General features: G+C 33.7%; 1 protein-coding gene across 1 annotated transcript in view; it reads left to right on the top strand.

Moving 5' to 3' along the window:
- The window catches only part of Ctps (CTP synthase), an 85,752-nt gene that overhangs the window by 27,087 nt on the left and 35,216 nt on the right, over window positions 1–23,449 (top strand). The window contains exons 6-8 of the mRNA XM_081772114.1: window positions 9,504–9,668; window positions 18,394–18,548; window positions 22,560–22,692. Coding sequence (XP_081628240.1) covers window positions 9,504–9,668; window positions 18,394–18,548; window positions 22,560–22,692 — 453 coding nt within the window. The remainder of the gene's footprint in view (window positions 1–9,503; window positions 9,669–18,393; window positions 18,549–22,559; window positions 22,693–23,449) is intronic.

Genomic DNA, 23,449 nt, shown 5'->3' with positions numbered 1-23,449 from the left:
TATTACACGAATGAAAGAGTTTTGGAATGCGGTTGCTTGTGTTGGAGTTTCTGTGTTTTCGTTGTGATGTGTTTAGATTCGGAAAGAGGATTATGTCGGCAGTGCTTATAAGTTCACGAAAATAGCTGGTAAAGTTTCACATGAGTGTATGCATTCGGTCAATACTTAGTGGATACCCGGACTAATTTCGTCGGGCTCTTGATCTTTAAATATTTGATACATATATCTGTAGATATCAAAGTGTACTTCCAACTTTGTACCTATTATGTGATATTTATTGTTATACATTTATACAAGGTTCCTACAACCTGGAAAGTCAGGTATTTTTGGATAGTAATGGAAAATCAGGACTCGGCATTTAAGAAAGAAAAAAAGTGTGGAGAAAACTTTCTGCTTGATTGTTGTAGAAAGGCTGCCAGTTAATCCATTTGTAACATGTAAGCTGGCCTTTTGTATGCTGCTTTCCGAAGAGTGCCAGCCTTTTCTCCCGAAAGTTCCAAACACCAAAGCCAATGGCTCCTTATCTTCTTGTAGGTATGCAACAGGTTCTGAGAAATCTTGTGATCCGCTGTGTGAAGTCAGACGTAATGAAGAGTGAGTGAGAGCACATCATTCTATTGTGTTGATACCAGCAAATCGGACAACTGATAACCAAGAATATTGATATAGGGTTTGCAGCAAATTGTCTCTTGCAAACCTTGACAGTGAAGGAGAAGGAGAAACGAATGTCTGCACGAGTGTCGTATTGTCTTATGCTTAGTGATATAAAAACTATAAAAAAGAAGTCGTCTATCCCATTCCTCCAAGTGATGCCAACATTCTTGATGTGGTAGCTGAAAATTCCAACCAAGAAACAATACTCCTTTTCCTGTAATCTGAAAATAAAGAAGATTGAGGAAATCTTTCAGTCTTGCGGTGAAGGAGGACTGGATATTTCCGTCAAGAACTTTCTCACGGACAAGGAGGTTTGCAAACAGTTGTGACATGTAAAGATTGCGTGATTTTCTCTTTTAAGGTGGTTTTTCCATAAATAATTCTTTGTTGATAGAGCACATGCTGGAGAAGACAGTTGTGGCACAGTGTCAAATGTATGACAGTATTCTAGAAGCAGGGGGAATCCAGTATGTCGAAATCTCAGGGAAGAGGCTGGATTATATTTCAAATGCACGGAAACCCTATCAAGAATATCTTTGAGAGAAATGTAGAAAGGAGTGAACAAGAACAGAAGAAACCTGCGAAAAGGACATTGGATGTAAGGCTCAAGGAATTAGAAGAAGAAAGTAAACGTGTACGTCAAGAGAATGAAGGATAAAACAGTGTGTAATTAAAAGAGAGAAGCAAAGCCTTCACTATATTGAGAATAATGGTACTGATTAAAACTTTGTCAAGATGCTGAACACAATTGCGTTAAACATTTATTCTTTCTTGCGTAGTTATGATATTGTGATATTTCTTGTCGTTACATTAAAAATTTAATTAATATGGAATATGTATGTAAGTTAAATTGAATATGTATAACAATAGAAATCAGTCATCATATTAAAGGAAAATTACCATGTTGGTGAGAAACGGTCGGCTGTAGGGAGAGGAGGAGGCCGATTCCATAGAAATTTCTTTAGTTATGGAATTTCTACGGTGAATCATGAAACATCAGGGAATATTTTTGCTCAAAACGTGTAGGAACCCTGTTACTGGTACATATTAAATCTTTTTCCATCAATAATTATACATTTGTAATGATTTAATTATGATGATTCGCCTCATAAGTTTAAACAAATTGTTTTTCCTTATTTTAAAATTATTATTAAAAATGATGCAGTAACTTGTGAACAATATTTATGATACAGAGTTCAAATAAAGTTTCAATCTATGGTTCTTTCCCCCTTTCTCTCTCTCGTCATTCTTTGAGTCATTTTTTTGTGTTTTTCAATGCAAATATGAAGTGTTCACAGTTTCATAAAACATTTTTTTTTTTCTGACAAGATTTGAAAAAAAAAATTGTAACTGGAATTCAGTTTTTAAAAGTCTAAAACTATTCTGGAGGTTGAAGGGAGTGCTCGCATGGGGACATCCTTGCTAGCACACCTCTCCAAAAATACGTAGCAGAGATTGCGATTTCTTTATTGAGCAATTCGCAGTGAAATGAAAGACAAGAAAAAAGAATGGTCAGAATTTACGATTCAAATTATCGTAAGATAATAGTTTGTTTTCAGTACATTGTGGAAGTAATAAAGTTTCGTGATGTGAAATTCTTGTTTTAATGTAAAAATTGTAAATGTGATCATGTTTCTGTGTTGCTGTTCTATACTTTTGCTTTTCGTGAAATAGGTTCCTTCTTACTAAGTGGTTCATTTTCATGTGTTACGTTAAATGAAGGAAACTGATCCAAGCTATCGATCATATTTCAGATTGCAGGTTTGAAATATTGTAATACTAGTTTAAACATAAATTCAATGACGTAGTCTATAGAGCGTTCACTTCTGGGGCTAAAGTTTCTGCGTTCAAACCATGGGTGCACGATATGAATTTTGTAGTAGATAACATCAAGTGAACGGATTTTCTCGGGGTTCTTCCATTTCTTCCCCTACTCATGTTACTTTCGTTCTTACGTAATTATCCTAAATACTGTTTCGTGTGTGTGGCATTAAACTATTGCTGTAATGTGAAGTATAGATGTTAAAGCAATTAGCTTTCGTCTTTCAGTAACTGTAAGGCGTCTTCGGGAATTATGAAACTACGAACTTTCAAGATAGATTTCTTTCACCCCTGTAAATAATATTCCGGGACATTATTTTATTTTTCTCATAAATAAGGTGTTCTCTGCTGGCTTTTCGGTGTGGAAATTGTTTATTTTGGCGATAGTGTTCGTTACTAGAAAACAGAATTTTGTAACTACCCAAATGTACGGAACTAATAGGTAATAGTAAGTAATAAGGACATTATTACATGAGTGTATACGCTTTATTATTGTGTATTAAGCGCGCGATTCTGTTTCATTGTTTACGAGTTTTAGTTCAATATTTCCATTTCTTAGCAACTCAACAATGCTTAAACACCTAGACTAAAGGAAAATGCAAGTTGATTTATACAGTAGATAGAGGTGGGTTACATGGCAGAAGAAAAAATATTTAATGTAATCGCCATCAACAGATTTTTATTTATGAAAGCGATCAACAAGCGGAGGGTATAGTAACAGCCTTCTGTTGGTTTAGCTTGGTAGTTCAAGTTGCAGAAATAGGATCGAAAGTTAAAAGGTATTATAGTTGTGGTGTACGGTGTATCCAAGACCACATTCAGTCCTCCCTGTTGTTAAATAATTCTTTATCATGGATTCGGGAAATACCAGGTGACAAATTTTTTGCTTACTGCAACAGTTTTGGAACATCTTTCCGCTGAGTAACATAGAACGACAAGCGGTAGCAAATCACATGAAGGGTAAAAAACATATGCAGATGACCTCGTCTATTTCAATATTAGGAACAGTTATGCCTTTGTGAATCAAAATAAGTTTGTAATCTCATCCTATTTGTACCTCATTGGTACAGAGCTTAAAGATTTCTAGTGATGTTGCGTGTTCAAATATAGATTCTACGATGCAAGTGGGTACGAGTTCGGGGACGAAACAAAGTAGTTTACAGAGATTCTTAGTAAAAAATATTATAAAAGCAGAATTATTATGGTGTATTCAGAGTGTTATTACATACATCAATACACACTACTGTTTAAGATGTGGAAGTTTCACTTATGTTCCCAGACAGTGAGATTGTCGGGAAAATGCAGGTTCAACGTGACAAAACAGCATACATTCACCAAGTGAATTAATTTAATTGTTGGTGACATGAATGTGTGATTCTGGAGTGCCGTAAAAGGGCAAGTGTGTGCACGTTATTTGATATAGGCACTGTTAGGGAATTGTACAGCATCTGACCTTCCAATCGCTTAAAGAGACGCTTGTACCGTTGAACTTATAAAAGGTGATTCAGATTTGTACTTAGAGTTAATGTTTTATTTTTTGGTACATTTCATGAATGTTTTCTCAGATGTTAAAGTTCAGAATTTTTAATTTCTTTTTCATGTTATGACAATGATGGAAAGGAAGATGCTTCTTTTTAAAAGGTCTTAGTAAGAATGAAACTAGTAATATTAAGGAACATTTTTGGAACAAAAGATTTTGTTGAACTAAATGACGGAAACATGCTTTTTTAATTTAAAAAAAAAAAACTACGGCAGAGTCCGAATGGAATGAGTTAAATCAAGATTTAAATCACTTGATTTTTTAAAATAAAAATCTTTGATTTAAATCATTCAGAAATAAATTAATTGAAACTGAAAATAAGTAAAATCCCGTATCTGTTCTGTTATTTCAGTTATGGAAGATAGTAATCATAATACAAAGAGACTCGAATGTATACAGCACAGTATGAAAAAAATATAATGCAGAGAATGATTAGGGAAAATCCCGTTTTGAAGGGAAAGGGGGAATCCTGCTTTCTTCCCTTCGTAACATACGGTTTTTTAACCATTAACTATTCCAACTGGGAAATCACCTTGGATATTTAAGACGAAAATTCTTTTGTGTGCGCGTCTGTTTGTTCCCAGATAATAGGAGTGTATTTAGAAGGGTCGATCCCCTCTCCGAAACTTTTAGATTTTGTAACTTTAGGCGAAATTTATATATTATATGTATTTCGTGCCGCAAGCTATTTCCGATTTTTTTTAAAAATATACCCGTGCCCGAATATCAGTAACTTCTGTGAAAAAAGGTGTCATGTTGATAAACGTTGCTGTACTTTTTCCTTAATGCTTAAGAAAAATTGTTTGGGATTGAAATAGGTTAGCGACTGTGGATTAATTCAAAATTCAACCCCAATACTTTCACTTAAATGACATAATTATCATTTAATACTAATTGCTAATGTTTTTTCTTCAGTTCGCTACTTATATTATACGGGGAGAAATATTTGATTTAAATGAAAAAAAATTAAATATTAAAAAAATCATTTTTGTTGATTTTCTTGATTTTTCCCTCCCTGGGCAGACTATAGGACTTGAACGGATGATCATCGAAAAAACGAAACAACTAGAGAATACACACTAACCAAATACTCTACGGAAATAAGTTGGTATACTGTTTCTTAGTAAACGTGTAACTGCGTGATTGCTTAGCGTATTTTATGACTTATTTCTGTCTAGTCCTTTGTTTGTGTGTGAAGTGATAAATATCAATGCTTATTAGGACTGTTCCAGATGTATAATAATTAACATTATGTTGTATTTCTAATACAGCATAAAATTCCCTCTATCTCTGTAAATGTTTTCCACGTTAAAAAAAATATAATTTGAGGCATTTCTTTTTCTAATTATAACTTGCTTATTTGTAACTTTTTTCTTGATATTTTTTTTAAATGTCTTCTTCTGCACATTTCCAACAAGACATACAGCACCTATTTTGGACAGTAGTGTTCTTTCTGTATCAGTATTCATTTCCACTGAGCACAAACGATAATAGGTAGCGACAAACGATATTTTGGAATTCAGTCAGCGTATTAAGAAAAGATTCTATCTTGTCGTGTATATCTTTACTAAGATTGTAACATTTACTGCTGATTGTCGTTTAAATATTACGACGAAGAACGTAACGAAAAATCGAAAAGTTTTCTTTCGTAATCTATTGAGCGTCCTCCGATCTTTATCCCTGTATTAATCCAGGAAGTCTATCGGTCACGAAAGTCATGAAAAAGTCACGAAATCAGAAAACGGTCACGAAAGCCAAGAAAAAGTCACGAAATTTAGCTTTTCGGTCACGATTCTTTTTTATCTGTATAAACATAAGTATAGACTGGAAAATTTTGTTCTATAAAACGTCAAAATCCACCACCAAAAATGTCTATGGTCGGCTTTAGACGGTACCAAATCGCAAGCAAAGCACGCTTTTATCGCATACATGAAAATTCAGTCCAATTAGCAACCAAATACTGTCTAAAGAATATTCCTAAATTTTATGGTTTGGGAAAGAAAAGGTCACGAGAAAGTCACGAAATTTCATTTTGGAATTTTAGTAGACACCCTGTAATCGGAAGTGATTGAAATACGATTTTCTGTTTCGACACGGATCACAATAGTACAAAACGGCAATAGAGAGAGAAGGTGGTTTTCTAATATAAGGTGAAAATCATCTATTGCAACCTGAAGTGGCAGAAATATACTACTACTTCGGTTTCAGTATTGATCACTATAAAGCTGAAACGGTAAATATATTGAGTAATTGCTTTCTGATGTGGCTTCTGCATCCCAAGAATAAGTTTTATTTCCAGTTCTCTCTCTCATTGAAACCGAAAGTGGCGGAAATCTAATTTCCGGTTTCAACGCTGATCACCCTAGTGAAAACCAATCATAAATAGTGAGAAGTAGGTTCTGGTATGGATTGAGTATTGCAAGAGGAGTTTTCGTCTCAAACTTCACTCTTCTACTTCAGCCACAAATGGTAGAAATTACTATTACTTCCAGTTTCAATATTGATTCCCATAGAGCGAAAGCGGTAGTAGGAGGCGACAAAGTATTTTATTTTTGACTACTTTTTGATTGATTGTCACCCATTAAACCCTATTAACTTTCTTACTCGCTTCTCATTCCATACCACTTCCTGTGATTAAAACATGCAGACTACGACCAAATGAAGATGGGGAGTGAAAGTATACTTCATGTAAGTTACTTCCTTGAATAGTCTGCATAAGTATGTACTTTTGTATTTTGACTTTATTTTTCTTTTTACTTATTTAAATATCACTACATATAATAAGCTCATAGTTACAATGCAGTTCCGTTTTCTTTCTTTCTTCAGATAGCAGGATATTTCCTCTACTGTAACAGTCAAGGTTTCTTTTCAGAACTTGCAATTGATTTTATTTGCCTGACGGGATTATTTATGCGTATCCGCAGACAAGGGCGCCCATCAGGGGGGCAAGGTGGGGCCCTCGCCCCCTCTAGAACAAATTGTACTTCGGAAGATCGAAAACCCAATAGATTTTTAGAATAGTTACTGCAAAATTTGAGACTACATTTGAAATGTCGCTTATAGTTGCCCCCTTGGAAACCACAACATGGGCGCCCTTGTCCGTACACCGTTTTTCAAGTAATTTCGTATGACTGGATTGGTGAGTTATCTTTATAATACTTTGTAATGTGCGTGTGATGTAGTGAATAACGAGATCGTCGTGTTATGGACCTCGAAGGTTCAATCCTGTGAGCGGCTTTCTGGCTAGGGATGTTTCACCCTTCAAACTCGTCGAAGGACTTCCGTGAAGAAGTGAATAATAAAGCAATTAAACTTTCCTTCCCATATTTGGCCGTCTTACATTAGAGACAACTGATACATTCATAATATGTGAAGGCCTCCCACCTTAGTTTGTTGAGTTTGTTGCTTAATTGTATTTTGTCAATTATGATTTTACTCACATAAATTGCTTTGAATAAAGAAGAAAAAGAAGTGAAATCGTTCAAATGTAATGCTTAAAAAAGTTAATAATGGATGACAGTCACTCAAAAGATAGTATCTTTAGTTTAGAATTTTTGTGTTAAGGAATTTTAAGTTAGAATTTTTGTGTACATTCTTTTTGGGGAATGTTTTGTACGATAAATCAGCCTAGCGATTCATGAAAACAAAATAGCATACAAATCAAACTGCAAAATAAAGGATGCCAGAGCGTAATGTCCACTACATCAGGTACATGAGTGTCAAAGCCAAATAAGTGTGGAGCTTCAGATCTGCACGCAGCCCCTATGCTTTCATGTCTTGTCCCAAAAGGGGGATGACCTGATGACCTTTACTTAGTAATTAATTTTCGACTATATCTTTGTAACCAAGTATCACCATCATAAGTACTTTGCTTTGACCTAAAGATTATTTGTCGCAAACGTGTTTCCATGCACGACAGTTTGACACTGGTTCGATTTTAGGCAGGAAGCTCTCTGTTTAATATTGTCTATAAATTTTAATCTCCTTCTCACCCTCCCTACTTTATAGTCCAGTATATCTTCCATCAAAATTATTGTTTCCTCTTTTAGTCAATTTCTTACATCCTTGTTATTACAATATCTCATGTAATTCTTTTTACTTCGTTTTCTAACGTCTCGTTGTTCGTTTCGTTTCATTTAGCCATTTTTCTCAATACTCACTTTTCTGACGCTTTGAATCATTTTTATTCATCTTTCCCAATATCTACGTTTCTTCTCAATGCACTGTTAAATAATAATATAATTAATTCTTTATCTAACAACCACCAAAATACGCTTTACTTCTTCCTAAAGGCTTTGCTCACTGTTATTTTGTTTAGTTTTATTTCCTATTTACTCTTCATTAATCTATTGCGGTGTACGTCGCGATACATTCTGTAAATATGCATTTTTGATAGTATGCTTCAACATTGCATGTAATCGCGATGTAAATGGAGTCTCTCTTATAAATAAATTTATAAATTTAAGAAAGGAAAAAAAAAACTTGAATTGCGTTTACTTTATTATCCTATAGTTTTAGTCTTTATTAGTATGGATATCCTATACATTTTTTTTTTTTTTTTTAATGAAGAAAAAAGTGGTTGGGATTGAAACCGAAGTTAAAATACTTTCTATTTTCGTTCCACAAGCAGTCACTTGACTAACTTATTCACCAGGCTTTGCTGACAGTTGGGTTTCTATTACAATACATTTAAAATAGTCTTGCCCAGTGCGTCGCTTCGAATCTAGAGAAATGGAGTTTTCTGACGGAAATGTGCATAATAAGATGTATCTGAAAAGAAAATATTGATTACAGAAGACTAACTATGTTTGACAAACAATGTAGCCTCTAATTTTAAATCAACAGAAGTATCATTATGGATCAGTTTCATTTCTTCCTTCAGATCCTTTTACTGAATGTTAAATCATTTTCGAAGTTTCTTTTCCTCCGTCGCTGAAAAAATTCATCTAGTTGCCAGGAAGTATTTAATCGAGCTAATTTTTTTCGCCTATATTTTTATTATTTTGTAATATTTCGTGGGAACACTTTCATATAAAGATTGCTTTCTATCATTTCCTCTTGCTAATCACTCAACTTTGGCCAAAAGCAGAAAGGAAAATGTAATAAATGCGAGAAATCGTAATCTATAGTATACGCACAAAATTTTGAAACGTAACTTATCTTTAGGAATTCGTGTAAATAATCTATTAACAGCCGGGCGGACTGTTTTGAACTAGCATGAGCTTAACAAGTTTCTGTTAGTGGGGGACTTATCTTCAGTTATGTGAATTCACTGATATCACTTCTGTTTATCTATGTCGACTGATAAGGAAAGCCGTGATCTCCTGAAATATATAGAAGATACAGTAAATTTTACAAGCACAGTGTATTGGTAAGTATGCTCTTTAATTACATAGCTGTGCCAGATGTACATCAAATTAAATTTTGTGCATGTTAACAGTTCTGTATTTCTCATTATATATATATTAAAACGAATGTTTGTTTACAGCCTAGATCTACTGGCGAGCAGAAAACTAAGCCAACACAAGCCAGTGTTCGTGAACTACGTGGATTAGGACTTTCGCCCGATCTTATAGTTTGCAGAAGCGAAAATCCCATAGGAGATTCTATTAAAGAAAAGATATCAAATTTTTGTCATGTTCCTCCAGAACAGGTAAAAACTAGCTTCCGTTTGTGAATACTTGAGTTATATATCTTTTAATATTGCTGATAATGATCACGGTATACTCATGAAGATACAGAAAGAAAGGAATTGTGTGTTCATTGCTTTTCCTATGTATTTTTGCTAATAATAATAAAAAAAAAATACTAATAAAACGTATGGAATATATATTTCAAAATTAGAAAAGAATTCACCTAATTGTAATCCTAGAATCAGCAGGAGACTGGTATTTCGGATACATACACCAGTATTCTTTAACAAGGAACACAGAGACTTAATACATGTTATGCAAAAGGTTCCTCACATGGTTTTACTATCAATATCAGTGGAACTCTTTAAATTTATGTAACGTATTTTTCGAAGTGACGTCGGTTTTAATATACTAAACTGTATGTGGGGGCGAAACAACATGATTATATTTTGCTCATTAAATTCATTAATCTGTAAGTGCACTTACAACAATAATACCTGTAGTAAATATATTAATTTCTATTCCTGATTAGTGTTGTAAAATTTCCGGAAATTTTGAACCTGCTGGTAAAAAAACAGTTTTTTCCGGTTTCTTTCCGGAAAAATTGGGAAAATAATAAAATCATTGTATTAGGTTAGTTTTACTTGTAATGGAACTTTTTTTTCTCTCGTTCGTTTTCGAACGCGTGAAAAATGTAAGTTGGGAAATTTCAATATTGTGAATATTTAAAAAAGAATCATTCGAAAATAAAACTGTTGTAATTATTCTTGAAATTAATAGTCTGCACTCATCTTCTTTATGTGCCGTTTAGTCGTTTACTCCTCGTTGTGTATTAATTACAGAACTTTTATAATTGCATACACATCTACCATCATGCAGAGTTTCTGTTGCAACAAATAGGGCTCTTGAATGGAACTGAGCTCTTAATGTGCTCTTTGATCTGGTGAAATTTTGTTAATTTTAACCAAATTACTTCTTAAAAGAAAGAGCAGTAGGCAAATTTCAATAATACTCATGCACAAAGACATATAATTACTGTTATTTAATATTCAACTACAGACTTTAATATGAACTTTATGTACAAAATTTTGTATGTAGGCAAATACCTGTTTTCTAGGGCGACAAATTATCTGTATATATCAAAATGAAAATGACTATATTTGTAGCTTACAACTCTTGAACCACCAGACTGATCTCGATAAAAATTTTCAATATAGATAAGGTACGGGCCTAAGATGGTTTTTATCATTTCACTTTGAAAGTGCAACTTGGAGGAAGGAAGTGCGGATATATATTGAAATGACCAATATTAGTGTCGAACCCATAGTTTTCGGGGTTGCTGACATGAACAGTGACATTTCCGATGAAGCTTAATTCAGATTCAGCACTGGGAGAAGGGGAGGGTATATATATATATATATATATATATATATATATATATATATATATATATATATATATATAAAATTATCGAAAATGACCGATATTAATGTCAAATCCATAGTTTTCGGGGTTGCTGAAATGAACAGTAACACTTCCGATGCTGTCTAAATAAAAATTCACGCCCGCAATTTAGAGGAGGGGGAAGGAGAGATATACGTATATAAAAATGAATGAAAAAAGCCGGTATCAGTGTCGAATCCATAGTTTTCAGGGTTGCTGAGGTGAACAGTGACACTTTCGATGCCGTTTAAATCCAAATTTATCCCCGCAAATTGGAGAAGGGGGAGTTATATATAAAAATGATGCAAAATAATCGATATTAGTGTGAATCCATAGTTTTCTGGGCCACTGAGATGAACAGTGACATTTCCGAGGCAGTTTAAATCCAAATTCATTCCCCGCAACTCAGGGGCTTGAATGTATATAAAAATGATCGAAAATGACGCATATTAGTGTAGAATCCATAGTTTTTGAGGTCCTGAGATGAACATTAACACTTCCGATGCTGTTTAAATCCAAATTCAGCCGCGCAACTTGGGGGAGGGAGAAGGGGTGGATATATAAAAATAATCGAAGATGGCCGATATTAGTATCGAATCCATAGTTTTTGGGGTGGCTGACACTTTCGATGCCGTTTAAATCCAAATTCAGCCCCCATTAGTAATCGTAAAGGGGGAGGGTGATATTTATTTATTTCGGGAAAACAACAGACAAATACCTAATTACAGTTTTCCCTCATTCTATGGTAATACACTAACATACTCATAAAATAAATAATATAATCTCAATTGTATCGTAATACTGTAAAATACATATATAATAAAATATGAAAGCAAAACATACATTAAAATACAGATTAGCATGATATACAGAATACAGCAAATTTATGTAGAGTGAAAATTTTGTTTATAAATAAAAATATTTATGTCTGGGTGTCCTTGTGACATCTTATTATACAATATACACATTTTTCTGACAGGCGATACATCCAATGCATTAGTCCTTTGCCCTGAGAGATGGAATATGTCATTATGGGGTCTCGTTGCTATATGTGGGACGTGAATTTTGATTTCTGATAACAAATATTCTCAATCTATTGCACCATGAATTATTTTATGTAAGAAAGATAAAATGAAATGACTTCTTCTGCTTTCAAGAGATTGTAATGAATATTTGTTTCGAAGACCTTGGATATATCCCTGCTTCTTTATATGTTAAAAAGCGCACAAATTTATTTTGAATGTTTTCGATTTTGTTTATATATTTCTTACTATTAAAACCCCATATTATTGCTGCATATTCCACCTTAGATCGTACATAGGCAGTGTATAATGTTTTAAGGACATTAGTATTAGAAAAATCACTTCCTAATCTCGTCACAAAGCCAAAGCAAAGCCTCGAAATAGCTTCTTTATCATCTTGTGATGTTCGTTTTTGTCATACTATCATAAGTGTATAGATAAAGCAAAATACCTCGTAAATGCTGCTTTGTATAGGATGTCAAGGCCTCACCAACTACTCTGTTGACATGAATATGGAATGATAGGTTTGACTGCAGAGTAACTCCAAGATCAGTAACATAATCCACTCTCTCAATTGGCGTTTGATTAATAGTATACACATTGCGTACATAGTTCATTTTCCTGGTGTATGACACTACTTTGCATTTTCTGATATTTAGCAGCAACTTGTTTGATTCACACCATTGGGAAATAGCATTAATGTCACTTTGCAAAGAAATTGCGTCTAATTCCGTGGAGATACTGCAATAGATTTTTAATTAAATGTAAAACTAATTGAAAATGACTGATACTAGTGTCGAATTCATAGTTTTTTGGAGTCCGTAAGTTCATAGGTGACAGTTTTGGTGCTCTTATACAAAAAATGGAACGTATTCTCCCCATGCGAAGAACGGGTATTCTGCTAGTCTTTAATAATAACGAATGGAAGTTTCACATGTTTAATTCTGCAATACTTGTCGCTGCTCAAATTTACGCACTTGTGCTGTGTATGTGTGTATATATAAATAAGATCATCTCTTTTTGAGCTGTTCGAAAAATATACAAATAATAGAGGGATTTTTATTAGAAATCAAAAAACTAAAATTAAAAGCTATTGCTTTAAGTATTTTTTTCTGCTAGCGAAATACATTGTATATACGCTGCAGACACGTTACAGTAAATAAAATTAGCGTCAGGCGAAGAAATAGTTTTTAAATTACATTTTCAGGGTTTTGCCAATACTTCCGAACAAAAAAATTTTTCTAATGGGTTCAAAATTTCTGGAAATTTTGCACAGCACAAGGAAGATACGTATTTTCATAAAATATATATTTGATTTTAACATATTGGTATTAACTAAAATGATACTGGCCCTGTTATTTTAACACTTTCCTGCCATTATAAGATTACTGAAGAAAATTTAAATGCGTCTATATTAATTAATCCAACTAGAATTATATTTCAGTATCTTTCGTAGCCATAACTCCATTCTATCAGAGTGCTAGTTTTAAGGAGTGGTGCAAATATATTTGTTGCCACAAAATTTCTCTATTCTAATACAAGAAACATAAGTACTCAATGATCTTAACTGTAAACCAGTAAATATAAAATAGTTTTCATTTTAAAAGCACAATATGGTAAAATATTCGAAAATTTCAATTTTTCCGAATTTTTCCGGTTTTTTTCCAAGCTCGGGAAAAAACTGTAAAAAACTGTTGTTTTTTTTACCCAAAATTTCCGGTTTTTTCCAGGTCTTCACAACACTATTTCAGATATATGCGAAATATATATACTGTTTCTTATCCAAATTTCCTTTTTCAGTATTTAGTTTGAACTTTTCGTCCTAATGTAACAAGCCTCAAAAACGTTTCTTTCAATAGTTCTGTTGCATGGTGTAAAACCTTGATATCCTGCACACACTATTTATTTTTTGTAAATGTTTGGACAACCCCGAAATAGCTTCTTTGTCATCTTGTGATGTTCGTTTTTGTCATACTATCATAAGTGTATAGATAAAGCAAAATACCTCGTAAATGCTGCTTTGTATAGGATGTCAAGATTTCACACCGTGTAATATCAACGATTGAAAATGTTTTTGAGGCTTATTACATAAGGACGAAAAGTCCAAAACTAAGTAAATAAAATAAAAATAAACATAAAAATAAAGAATGACACAAACATAATGAATGACTCAATTGACATTTTAGCATTCTTAATGCACAAGAAGTATGTAATGCGTATTCTACAATTTTGCAAGCTCTAAAACAGGTTTAATCAACCAACAACGATTGGACATAAGGAAGTAGCTAAAGAAATTAGGTAACAGGTTTGGAGGAACACATTAATATAATCATAGATAGATTCTTGCTTGCGTAACAACAACACTTGGCAATGGTTCCACCGATAACTGAAATTCGAGTATAGTGAGGCCGAAGACATAAACATGAATAGAAGTTAAGGGTACAAGGTAAGATTTTTAGTTTGAATGTTAAGAACCTTTTGCATGTATTAAGCCTCTGTGTTCGTCGTCAAAGGATACTTGTCTGCATATTCGAAATATAGGACAGTCTTCTGCTGCTTCTAGGAATACAAATAGGTGAGTTCTTTTCTAATTAACTCTAGCTGAGGGACATCGAATATTTGAAACACATTTAAGTATCCATAATTCTTCATTGTTTATGATCTGTATATATATTTATTCATAAGTGAGCAAAACAAATTAAATGAAATAGCTTCTTTCTTCAAGGGATATGTATTTATATTTTCAGGGTATTGAAAGTGGAATGAAAGAAAAGAAAAAATATAATAAACGTAGTAAACAATTTAGAAAAGGGCATCAGAAATTCCATGTACAAAATTATACAAATTTGAGAGAACGTAAATAAATTATAGAATAACAGTATAATAATACGAAAATATTGTTACAAAACACCCAGGAAAGATATTCAATGGAAATTGGATAAGTTCAATTTTCTTTATTTACATTGCTCTTCATCCTTGTCTAAAAGAAATCAGATTCGCTTTCGTATACTGTTCAACATATCCGGTATTCCAAGGATGATAGGGATTCGGATTTCCAGAAGTCCCATCTTCCGGTTCCGGGCAGTGTAACTCGCAATATGTATTTCAAATATTTCTAATTCTGTATGAGATAAATGCTCACATAAGCAGATGCTTGTATGTAAGTCAGCTGATTAAAACATAAATTTAAACTACATCTTACTTGTGTAATATTGCTTCAATTTGTTCATTTGTCAAATTTTCTACCCATTGTAAAACTAAACGTTTGTAGATTTTCGTATTACTCTCGTCTTTTATCCGAGTCCGTAACTTATTGTAAAGTTTTGTTACTATATAATGAGTTTGATATTGTTATAGATCTAATTATTCTCATTGTGAATAAATGTTCTGTGTTACACTGCTAGTTTCATATACATGATCAATTGTTTGACATTCATTTATGTTATTTCTCAGATAAATTAAAACGGATTTAACACAGATAGATAAAAGTGAAAATTCATTACATAGAGTTTCTAAATTTACTCTTTCACCTAGTAATGTCTTTAAGATATATTCTCAAAATATTATTTTGTTGTAACATTCAAATTTATTTTTTTTTCCTAATCATTGTATTATAAACAATGTGTATTTAATTTTCTAACGGTACATGTTGAACATCTTGTACACGTGTACTATTCTGAGCTTCTCATGTATAATTCCTGACAATTCTTAACCAAACTTACAATACGGTAATTTTTCTTTTTATTTCAAAATATTTTAGGATTTATTTTAAATAAAAAATTTCATCCAATTTGTGTGTGAATGGGAATGAATTTAAAACACGTATTGCGTTGCCTCTTTGAATGGCAAGGCTTACCCGTTGGAACAGGAAATGTTTGCTTCTAGGGTCCCCTGATTTATTAATTAAAGCTGACCCCAAATTTGTCAAAAATTTACTTTTTTCTTTACTAAAAACACCCATGGTTTCAGTAGCAAAAGCAATAAAAAAATTATCTTTTAATTTTGAATATTTCGAATGCTTTCGTTTACTAGCTGCCTCGGCTGCACTTCCTGCTTCCTCGCTGGTCAATGTTATGTATGAGGGTGCGAAAGTGTCTACGCATGTAACATCCCACACTAGACTTTGGCCTCTTTTCCAGGGAATTAAAGTAATTCCGTCTGGTCTTTTGCCATCATCCCGTAACATTCCTGTTGGTTCCAAAATGCTGGAATGTCTATGCTGGCGAGAGTTCGCTTTACTATTTGGTTTAATTCTCCGTGGCGTGAAAATCTCCCACTGCTTCTAATGCAACTCAATGCACGAAGACCTTTAGCATCCATTTGATTCTGACATACACACGTGAATTCATGACAAATATTTATGCCAAGGCGTAAGGCTACACTTATTTGAAAGATATTATTTTCCAATAATGTTCCTATGTTTTTTGAGGGTGTAGCTTGCAACCATGCTCCGGACTCTTATGAAGCGCTTTAAGACGGGCAGTATCAATAGGATTTTCTGAAACTATTTCCCTTTATCTTATCTGATTTAATAATATGTCATCCCATTTCCTTTGTACTCGTTTTGTCTCTGGGATTTCGTTATAAGTGTCTTTCCATATCTCTAGTGCCTCAGTCAAATGGGCAATTTTCACTTCATCAACTGTGTTATGTAAAATGTTGGAGACGAGTGAAACTGCTCCATGGCACGAAGACAAAAAAGCAGGAAAGCTCAAATTAGATACTTTTCGTATGCTTAAACCACCTAATCGTATGGGCAAACTTGCTTGCCTCCACTGACTTTCGTTTAATGTATAATTAATAATTTTGTTGTACAGTTATTGGTTTTAAGTGTGTGGAGTAAACAGCATCTCAACTTACTGTACCGTAATTTAATATGCTCCGTGGTGCAAGAGCATGGTACACCATATGCATATTTCCAAATTAATATTTCTCAATTAGACAAATTTATATAATTTTCTTAAAACTGTGGTAAAGTATTGAATATAGTAATTCCATTTTAAATGTATCAATATTTATCTTGAAATATTTTATGCTTTCTTTTGTAATAAGATTTTGTACTTTTGTACTTTTACAATCATGCGATTTTAGTGATTTATTCGTTGGCTGTCCAACAAAAGTAGGTGGGAATGTCAAAGATTTAGTTTAATAGCGTTAAGCACTAACAGATTATCACTGAGCCATAGCCATATTTTCCTCGGTTCTGATTTGACTTTTAAGAATGTTTCATCCCATGTCTTGCCAGCAACATTAAGGGAAGTATCATCAGGGAAAGATTGTATATACCCATCTATTTCTAGGTTACATAAATCATTAATATATGTTAAAAATAAAACTGGTTCTAGGACTTCCTTGTGACACGCCACTGTATAGTTCTACTTTCATTTCGGAAGTTTCTGATGTGGACAGTCTGTTTTCTGTTAAATAGCTTCCAAACCAAGATAACACTTTCCCTCGTATTCCACATTTCTGAAAAGCTTTTACAGCAGAATTTTGTGTGATATTGTATCAAATGCTTTAGTTAGGTCTAAATATACTGTAAATACCTTTTTGTTACTATCCATGTTTTAACTAATAAATTGTTAATTTATGTATAGGAATGTATATCTACCTCTTTGGAAATGATTAGTAATTGATCTAATTTATGATAGTAATTGATTTATGTTAGTAATTTTCATTAGAGATCACACATTGAAGTTAAAGAATTTATGTATTGTTACTAGCCTTGCTTAGCATAACCAATGGTCGTTTATTATGTATTGTTTTAAGTTTACCTCAGATTTGTTGAGAATTACGTCAAATCACTCACTCAATCTACAACTTTAAATAAATATCTAAATCAGTGTAACTTTTTTTTTATCACACGTGTTCTAATTAGGAATTGAATCCAGACCTTCCGCACCAATGAGGGAGTTCAATTTACAATATGTCAACAATTGAAACTTTTCAATTTTATAAACTTAGGTTGCGTCACTAATTAGCGGCTAATCTGAGTATTTGTCTCACGACAGCTCAAAGCCATGATTCAACCTTTAAAAAAAAATTAAACAACCTATTTAATACTAAATTTTATAATCTCAATTTCAGGATATAGACAATCAAGGATGCAAGATCTGTGCCTTTAAGGAAAAAAAAAAAAAAACTCGGGTGAGGTAGAAGGAAAGGAAAGCCATGATTATTAATGATGATTTGAGGAATGCAGTGTTTTTTTTTTTTTTTTTTTTATCTTCGTATGTTCTAAAATAAGAGTGCATTTCATCAAATAATTTCTTAATTTCAGGTCATATGCATTCACGACTGTACTTCCATTTATCAAGTACCCCTCCTTATGGAAAGTCAAAGAATAGTGGAGTTTTTCAATGAACGTTTGCAGCTAGGAATAAAATTACCTCGACCAAGACGATTTATGCGAAAATGGAGAGCTCTAGCTGAACGGTAAATATCTTTTTTTTTTTTTTTTTTTTTTTTTTTTTTTTTTTTTAATTAATGTATTTATTTAAATGTTTTGTTGCATGATCAAATTCATTTTAATATACTAATATTTCCGACATTTTTGTATGTATTTCATTACTCGTAGGCTTCTAGTAGATTGATGGTTAACGTTATTAGTTGTTGCACCCAAGCCTTTGTCTCGCTGTACGCTACAGGCTAAAATTATGGTTAATTAAGATATCAGTGATGTATAAATCTCTAATTAGTTACACAAATTTATTTTTTGTTTGCCCACCAACTACCCCAAACTCCCTATCAGATGTTTTATCAATTATTTGTTATACACAGCAATCCCGTAGGTAGTGACATCTATTAACTTCAGAAAGGCAAATGATAGCGCAGGTAGCGACATCTGTTAGTGTGGCTGTTTACTGTCAGAAATTAGCGTGAGGCACAAAGACGTTTACCGTGTATTAAAAAAGATTTTCATTGTGCCTCGTACAACTAACATTACACATCTCTTAAGCAGGGTTGTAGAACATTCCAGGAAATTAAGCACCGTACATAGATCGTTACGCATTTATATTCACTAGTTAACAAAGGTTTTGTTACATAAAAGGAAATACCTGTTCTTAAAGGAACTTTTTGCGCTGAATTCGAATATGCACTCGGTTTTTCTCCATCACGTACGATTTTCCCGTAACAGAGGGATTTTCGAGAAAATCCCTCAAAAATTTCCCTTTTCGTTTATTTTACACCCCAAGATCTTGTCCCCTTGCATATACTAACATAGAAATTATACCTAAGTATACTTTGATTCATATTTAACAAACCCTCCAAGTTTCGTAATAATCGCTTTATTCTTTCTAGAGGAATAAATATGTTTGTATGTATACTGTGTGTACTGTTTATTGCACCTTATAGTAATGCTTTCAGATCTCTTAAGTTGAGGTAAAACGTTTTGCTTTATTACCACAAACACATATATAAAATATAATACAATATAATTTACAAGTGTGACAATTTACAATAAACAATAATACAAATGTACCAAAAGGTAATGAAAAGACAATCAAAACTATCACAATATATGAAACTTCCATTGGGTTACAAAAACGTACACTACTTCCTTCTTTTGTAAGAAATGTTGCATTCTCTAACAAGACCCCAACAATAGTCCCCCATCATTGAAGGATCCCATCGTCCCTGGTACCTTTTCTCCATTGCCATTATATCTTGGTGGAATCTTTCCCCCTGTTCGTCGCTGAGAGCACCTAGGTTAGCAGGAAAGAAGCTGAGGTGGGAGTGCAAAAAGTGGATTTTTAAAGACATCCTACAACCCAACTCTTTGTATTTCTGTATCATGTCCTGTACGATTTCTGTGTAACTCTCAGCTTTGTTATTGCCCAGAAAGTTGCGCACAACACACTTAAATGCTGTCCAGGCAGCTAGCTCAGCACTGTTTAACTTGCTGTCAAAGCTATCATCAAGCATTAATTTCCTAATTTGGGGACCAATAAACACTCCCGCTGAAATCTTAGCATCACTCAGGTTAGGGAACTTATCAAATACTTGAAACCTTCACCAGATGTGTCCATGGCTTTGACAAAGTTTTTCATAAGTCCTAACTTAATATGAAGTGGCGGTAGTAATATCTTATTAGGATCTACCAAAGGAGCGTATTTGACGTTGCATTCTCCAGGTACGTAATTCACTCTAGGTTCCCATTCCTTCACTTCATAATGTTTGTCATCAGCTCGGCTATCCCATAAACATAAAAAACATTGGTACTTCGTGTAACCGCACTGCAGTCCTAATAAAATACCAACTACCTTGAGATCACAACATATTTGCCAACAATGGTCCTTGTAATTTATAAGATTTAGCAAAGTTGACATGGTGTCATAGGATTCCTTAATCTTCACTGAGTGCGCAAGTGGTATAGAAGGTTTTTTTATTTCCATTATGTAAAAGGACAGCTTTAAGGCTGACCTTTGACGCGTCGATAAATAACCTCCATTCTTCTGGAACGTAAGGAATTCCTAGCTCCGCCATCAACCCATTTATATCCGTACATACGCACACATTATCTTGCATTGAGAAATAGCTTGAAAATTGAACATGCCTTTTCCTGTACACTGATATGTTCGTTTCTGCATCCAATAAGTTCCACTGCTGGAGCCTTGATCCCAGAAGTTCCACCTCTTGTTTTGTCAGGTGCAAATCACGGACTAGGTCATTAAGTTCACATTGCCGGATGAAATGTGACTCGCGAACACAGTCACGGATGAACCTTGGATCCTTGGATGTACATGTTGATGTCGATGGTTCATCAAGGTCATGATCATCATCAGAGTCTTTTGGCCATATCTCTTCCCAGTTGGTAGGGGGCTCGGGAAGTGGAAGTTCATCCCCGTGCGGAATAGGTCTAATTGCGGATTTAACGTTGGGATAACTTATTGTGTATTTGCTTTTTTTAGAATGTCCCTTAACTACTGTGAGACAAAAATAACAATCATCCAGATGGTTGGTGGGTTCTCTCCACACCATTGGTACAGCAAATTTCATGAACCTCCGTTTCCCTTTGGCCCATGCAAGTAAAGTGACGTAGCACGACGCACAAATTATGTTGGGTGCCCAAGTTTTGTCCTGATCTCCCACACGACATCCGAAATATATATAATATGCTAGTTTCACCGATGGCGTAATGGATCTACACTGTCCTTTAACTACAAACTGGCCACACACATAACAAAAACTATTTGGTGAGTTAACACACGAACGCCGTCCTCTTGACGCCATTGTACTGATCACAAACTAAACTTCTGGTCTTAGTTGGGTATAATGCCGTTAAGATCAAACATGAAAGCACTCTTAGCAGCAAAGACAACTTTGAAAGTGAAGTAGTGTTAAACCACACGTCAATATAAAAATGTACAAAACTCCCTCACCAGGTGTCAAGAACACAAGAAAGAAAGAAATGCGCGCGGGGGGAGGGGGGAAACGATACCGTAGTGGAAAATTCAGACTGCATTAGTTCATTGTTGTCAACAATGAGTCTGTATTCCATTCTTTCTTTTGCATTCTGTTACATTTGATAACAAATATTGATAACCATTTCATGAACAAAACGAAAAAACTTGGAGAATTGTATATATATGTATTAAGATATACTGTACGTTTAAAAAAAATATACGTTGGAAGTACATTCTATTTTTATACACATTTCTAATTTACAGAGAGCAATACAAGTGTGTTGTTGACTATTGTAAATATTCATTTTTATGTCTGTGTTTGTAGTAATAAAGCAAATCGTTTTTACCCCAACTCAGGAGATCTGAAAGCATTACTATCAGGTGCAATAAACAGTGCACACAGTATACATACAAATATATTTATTTCTCTAGAAAGAACAAAGCGATTTTTACGAAACTTTTAGGGTTTATTAAATATAAATCAAGGTATACTTAGGTATAATTTCTGTTACTATATGTAAGGGAACAGGAGCTAGGGGAATAAAATATCTGAAAAGGGGAAATTTTTGAGGGAATTTCCCGAAAATCCCTCTGTTACGGGAAAACTGTACGTGATTGAGAGAAACCGAGTGCATATTCGAATTCAGCGCAAAAAGTTCCTTTAAGATCAGGTGATTTTTCTCATGTAACAAACAAAAAGTTTAAATTTGTTAACTAGTGTTATAAATAGAATTGCAGATAAAGGTGCAAATCCATTGTATATAGAATACAATTATCAATAATTATTTGGAAGGAAGTCTCAGAAAAGTAATATCTCAGAAAATCACCTGGTGAAATTGAATTTAAACCTAAGTCAAAGTGGGCGATCGCGTGCTTCGAATAAGGTACATTCCGATTGTGAAGTAAAAACGCTAACCATTTGTCTAAATTTTACATCCATGCTTTACATTGACAATGTCAATATTTTTCTCTGTGTCTTTTAATCTTTTAACATATGTAATTAATCTTATTGTGAGTTTTCCTGTTTTTTTCTTGGCAGGCATGATAACTTGAGAAAAGAGCTAACCATTGCTTTAGTAGGAAAATATACTCAACTAGAAGATTCGTATGCGTCTGTTACAAAGGCTTTGAGACATGCTTCCGTGGCGGCAGGATATAAATTAAATATACAGGTTTGTAAACAATAATGGACTTTCTTCCACCTCCACCCTACATTATGCAGATAGTACAAACTCTGTTAACTGTCTTTTCTTGTTAATTTTTGGATGTGAAATTCGATTGTTATATCTTTCGTACGAAAGAGTACTTACTGATTGTCATAAAGTTATATTGATAACCGAAATATACAAATTCCTTTCCCTCTTCCATTGGAAAAGAGTATATAGCGATTACGGTAATATTATCAGTGGCGAAGCGTACTATGAGGCTCTAAGGCCGGGCCTGCCCTGTTTTCTACCGTATATTTTCTTTGTCTTCGATTTCTTATAAAATAAAGTCAATACTTCAACATTTCGTTTTTTTTTCGGTAAAAAAAATAGTAGGTTGGAAACACTTGGAAATCCTTCCGTCTGAGCCTCACCAGCTCGCTAGACAGTCTTACGGGCTATGCGTCTCAGGGAGCGAAGATATTATCGCTGGGGATTGCACGCATTCTTGGGATGGTGCGAAGGCTCGCCTCTGGAAGTTTAGTTTTAGCGTTGAAGGCATCTTCCAATGCTAATATGTTATTAAATGATTTCCTTAACATGGAGTAAGAAGTTTCTGTGTATAGTTATCAATTTCTATTAGTGATAACTTGTTTAATTTAAGTATATACTCTCAGGAGTTATTCAGATTAACTGTTTTTTTCCCCTACATGGGGCCAGGTCCATAATAGCTTGTAAAGTGTAAGTCTGATACATTAAACATACGTATAAATTTACCAAACGC

Source organism: Thermobia domestica, chromosome 9 (genome assembly GCF_964235325.1).
Source record: "Thermobia domestica chromosome 9, izTheDome1.hap1.1, whole genome shotgun sequence".
Lineage (NCBI taxonomy): Eukaryota > Metazoa > Arthropoda > Insecta > Zygentoma > Lepismatidae > Thermobia > Thermobia domestica.
The sequence above is the reverse complement of the archived record's forward strand: the minus strand, read 5'-3'. Positions and strand labels throughout refer to the sequence as shown.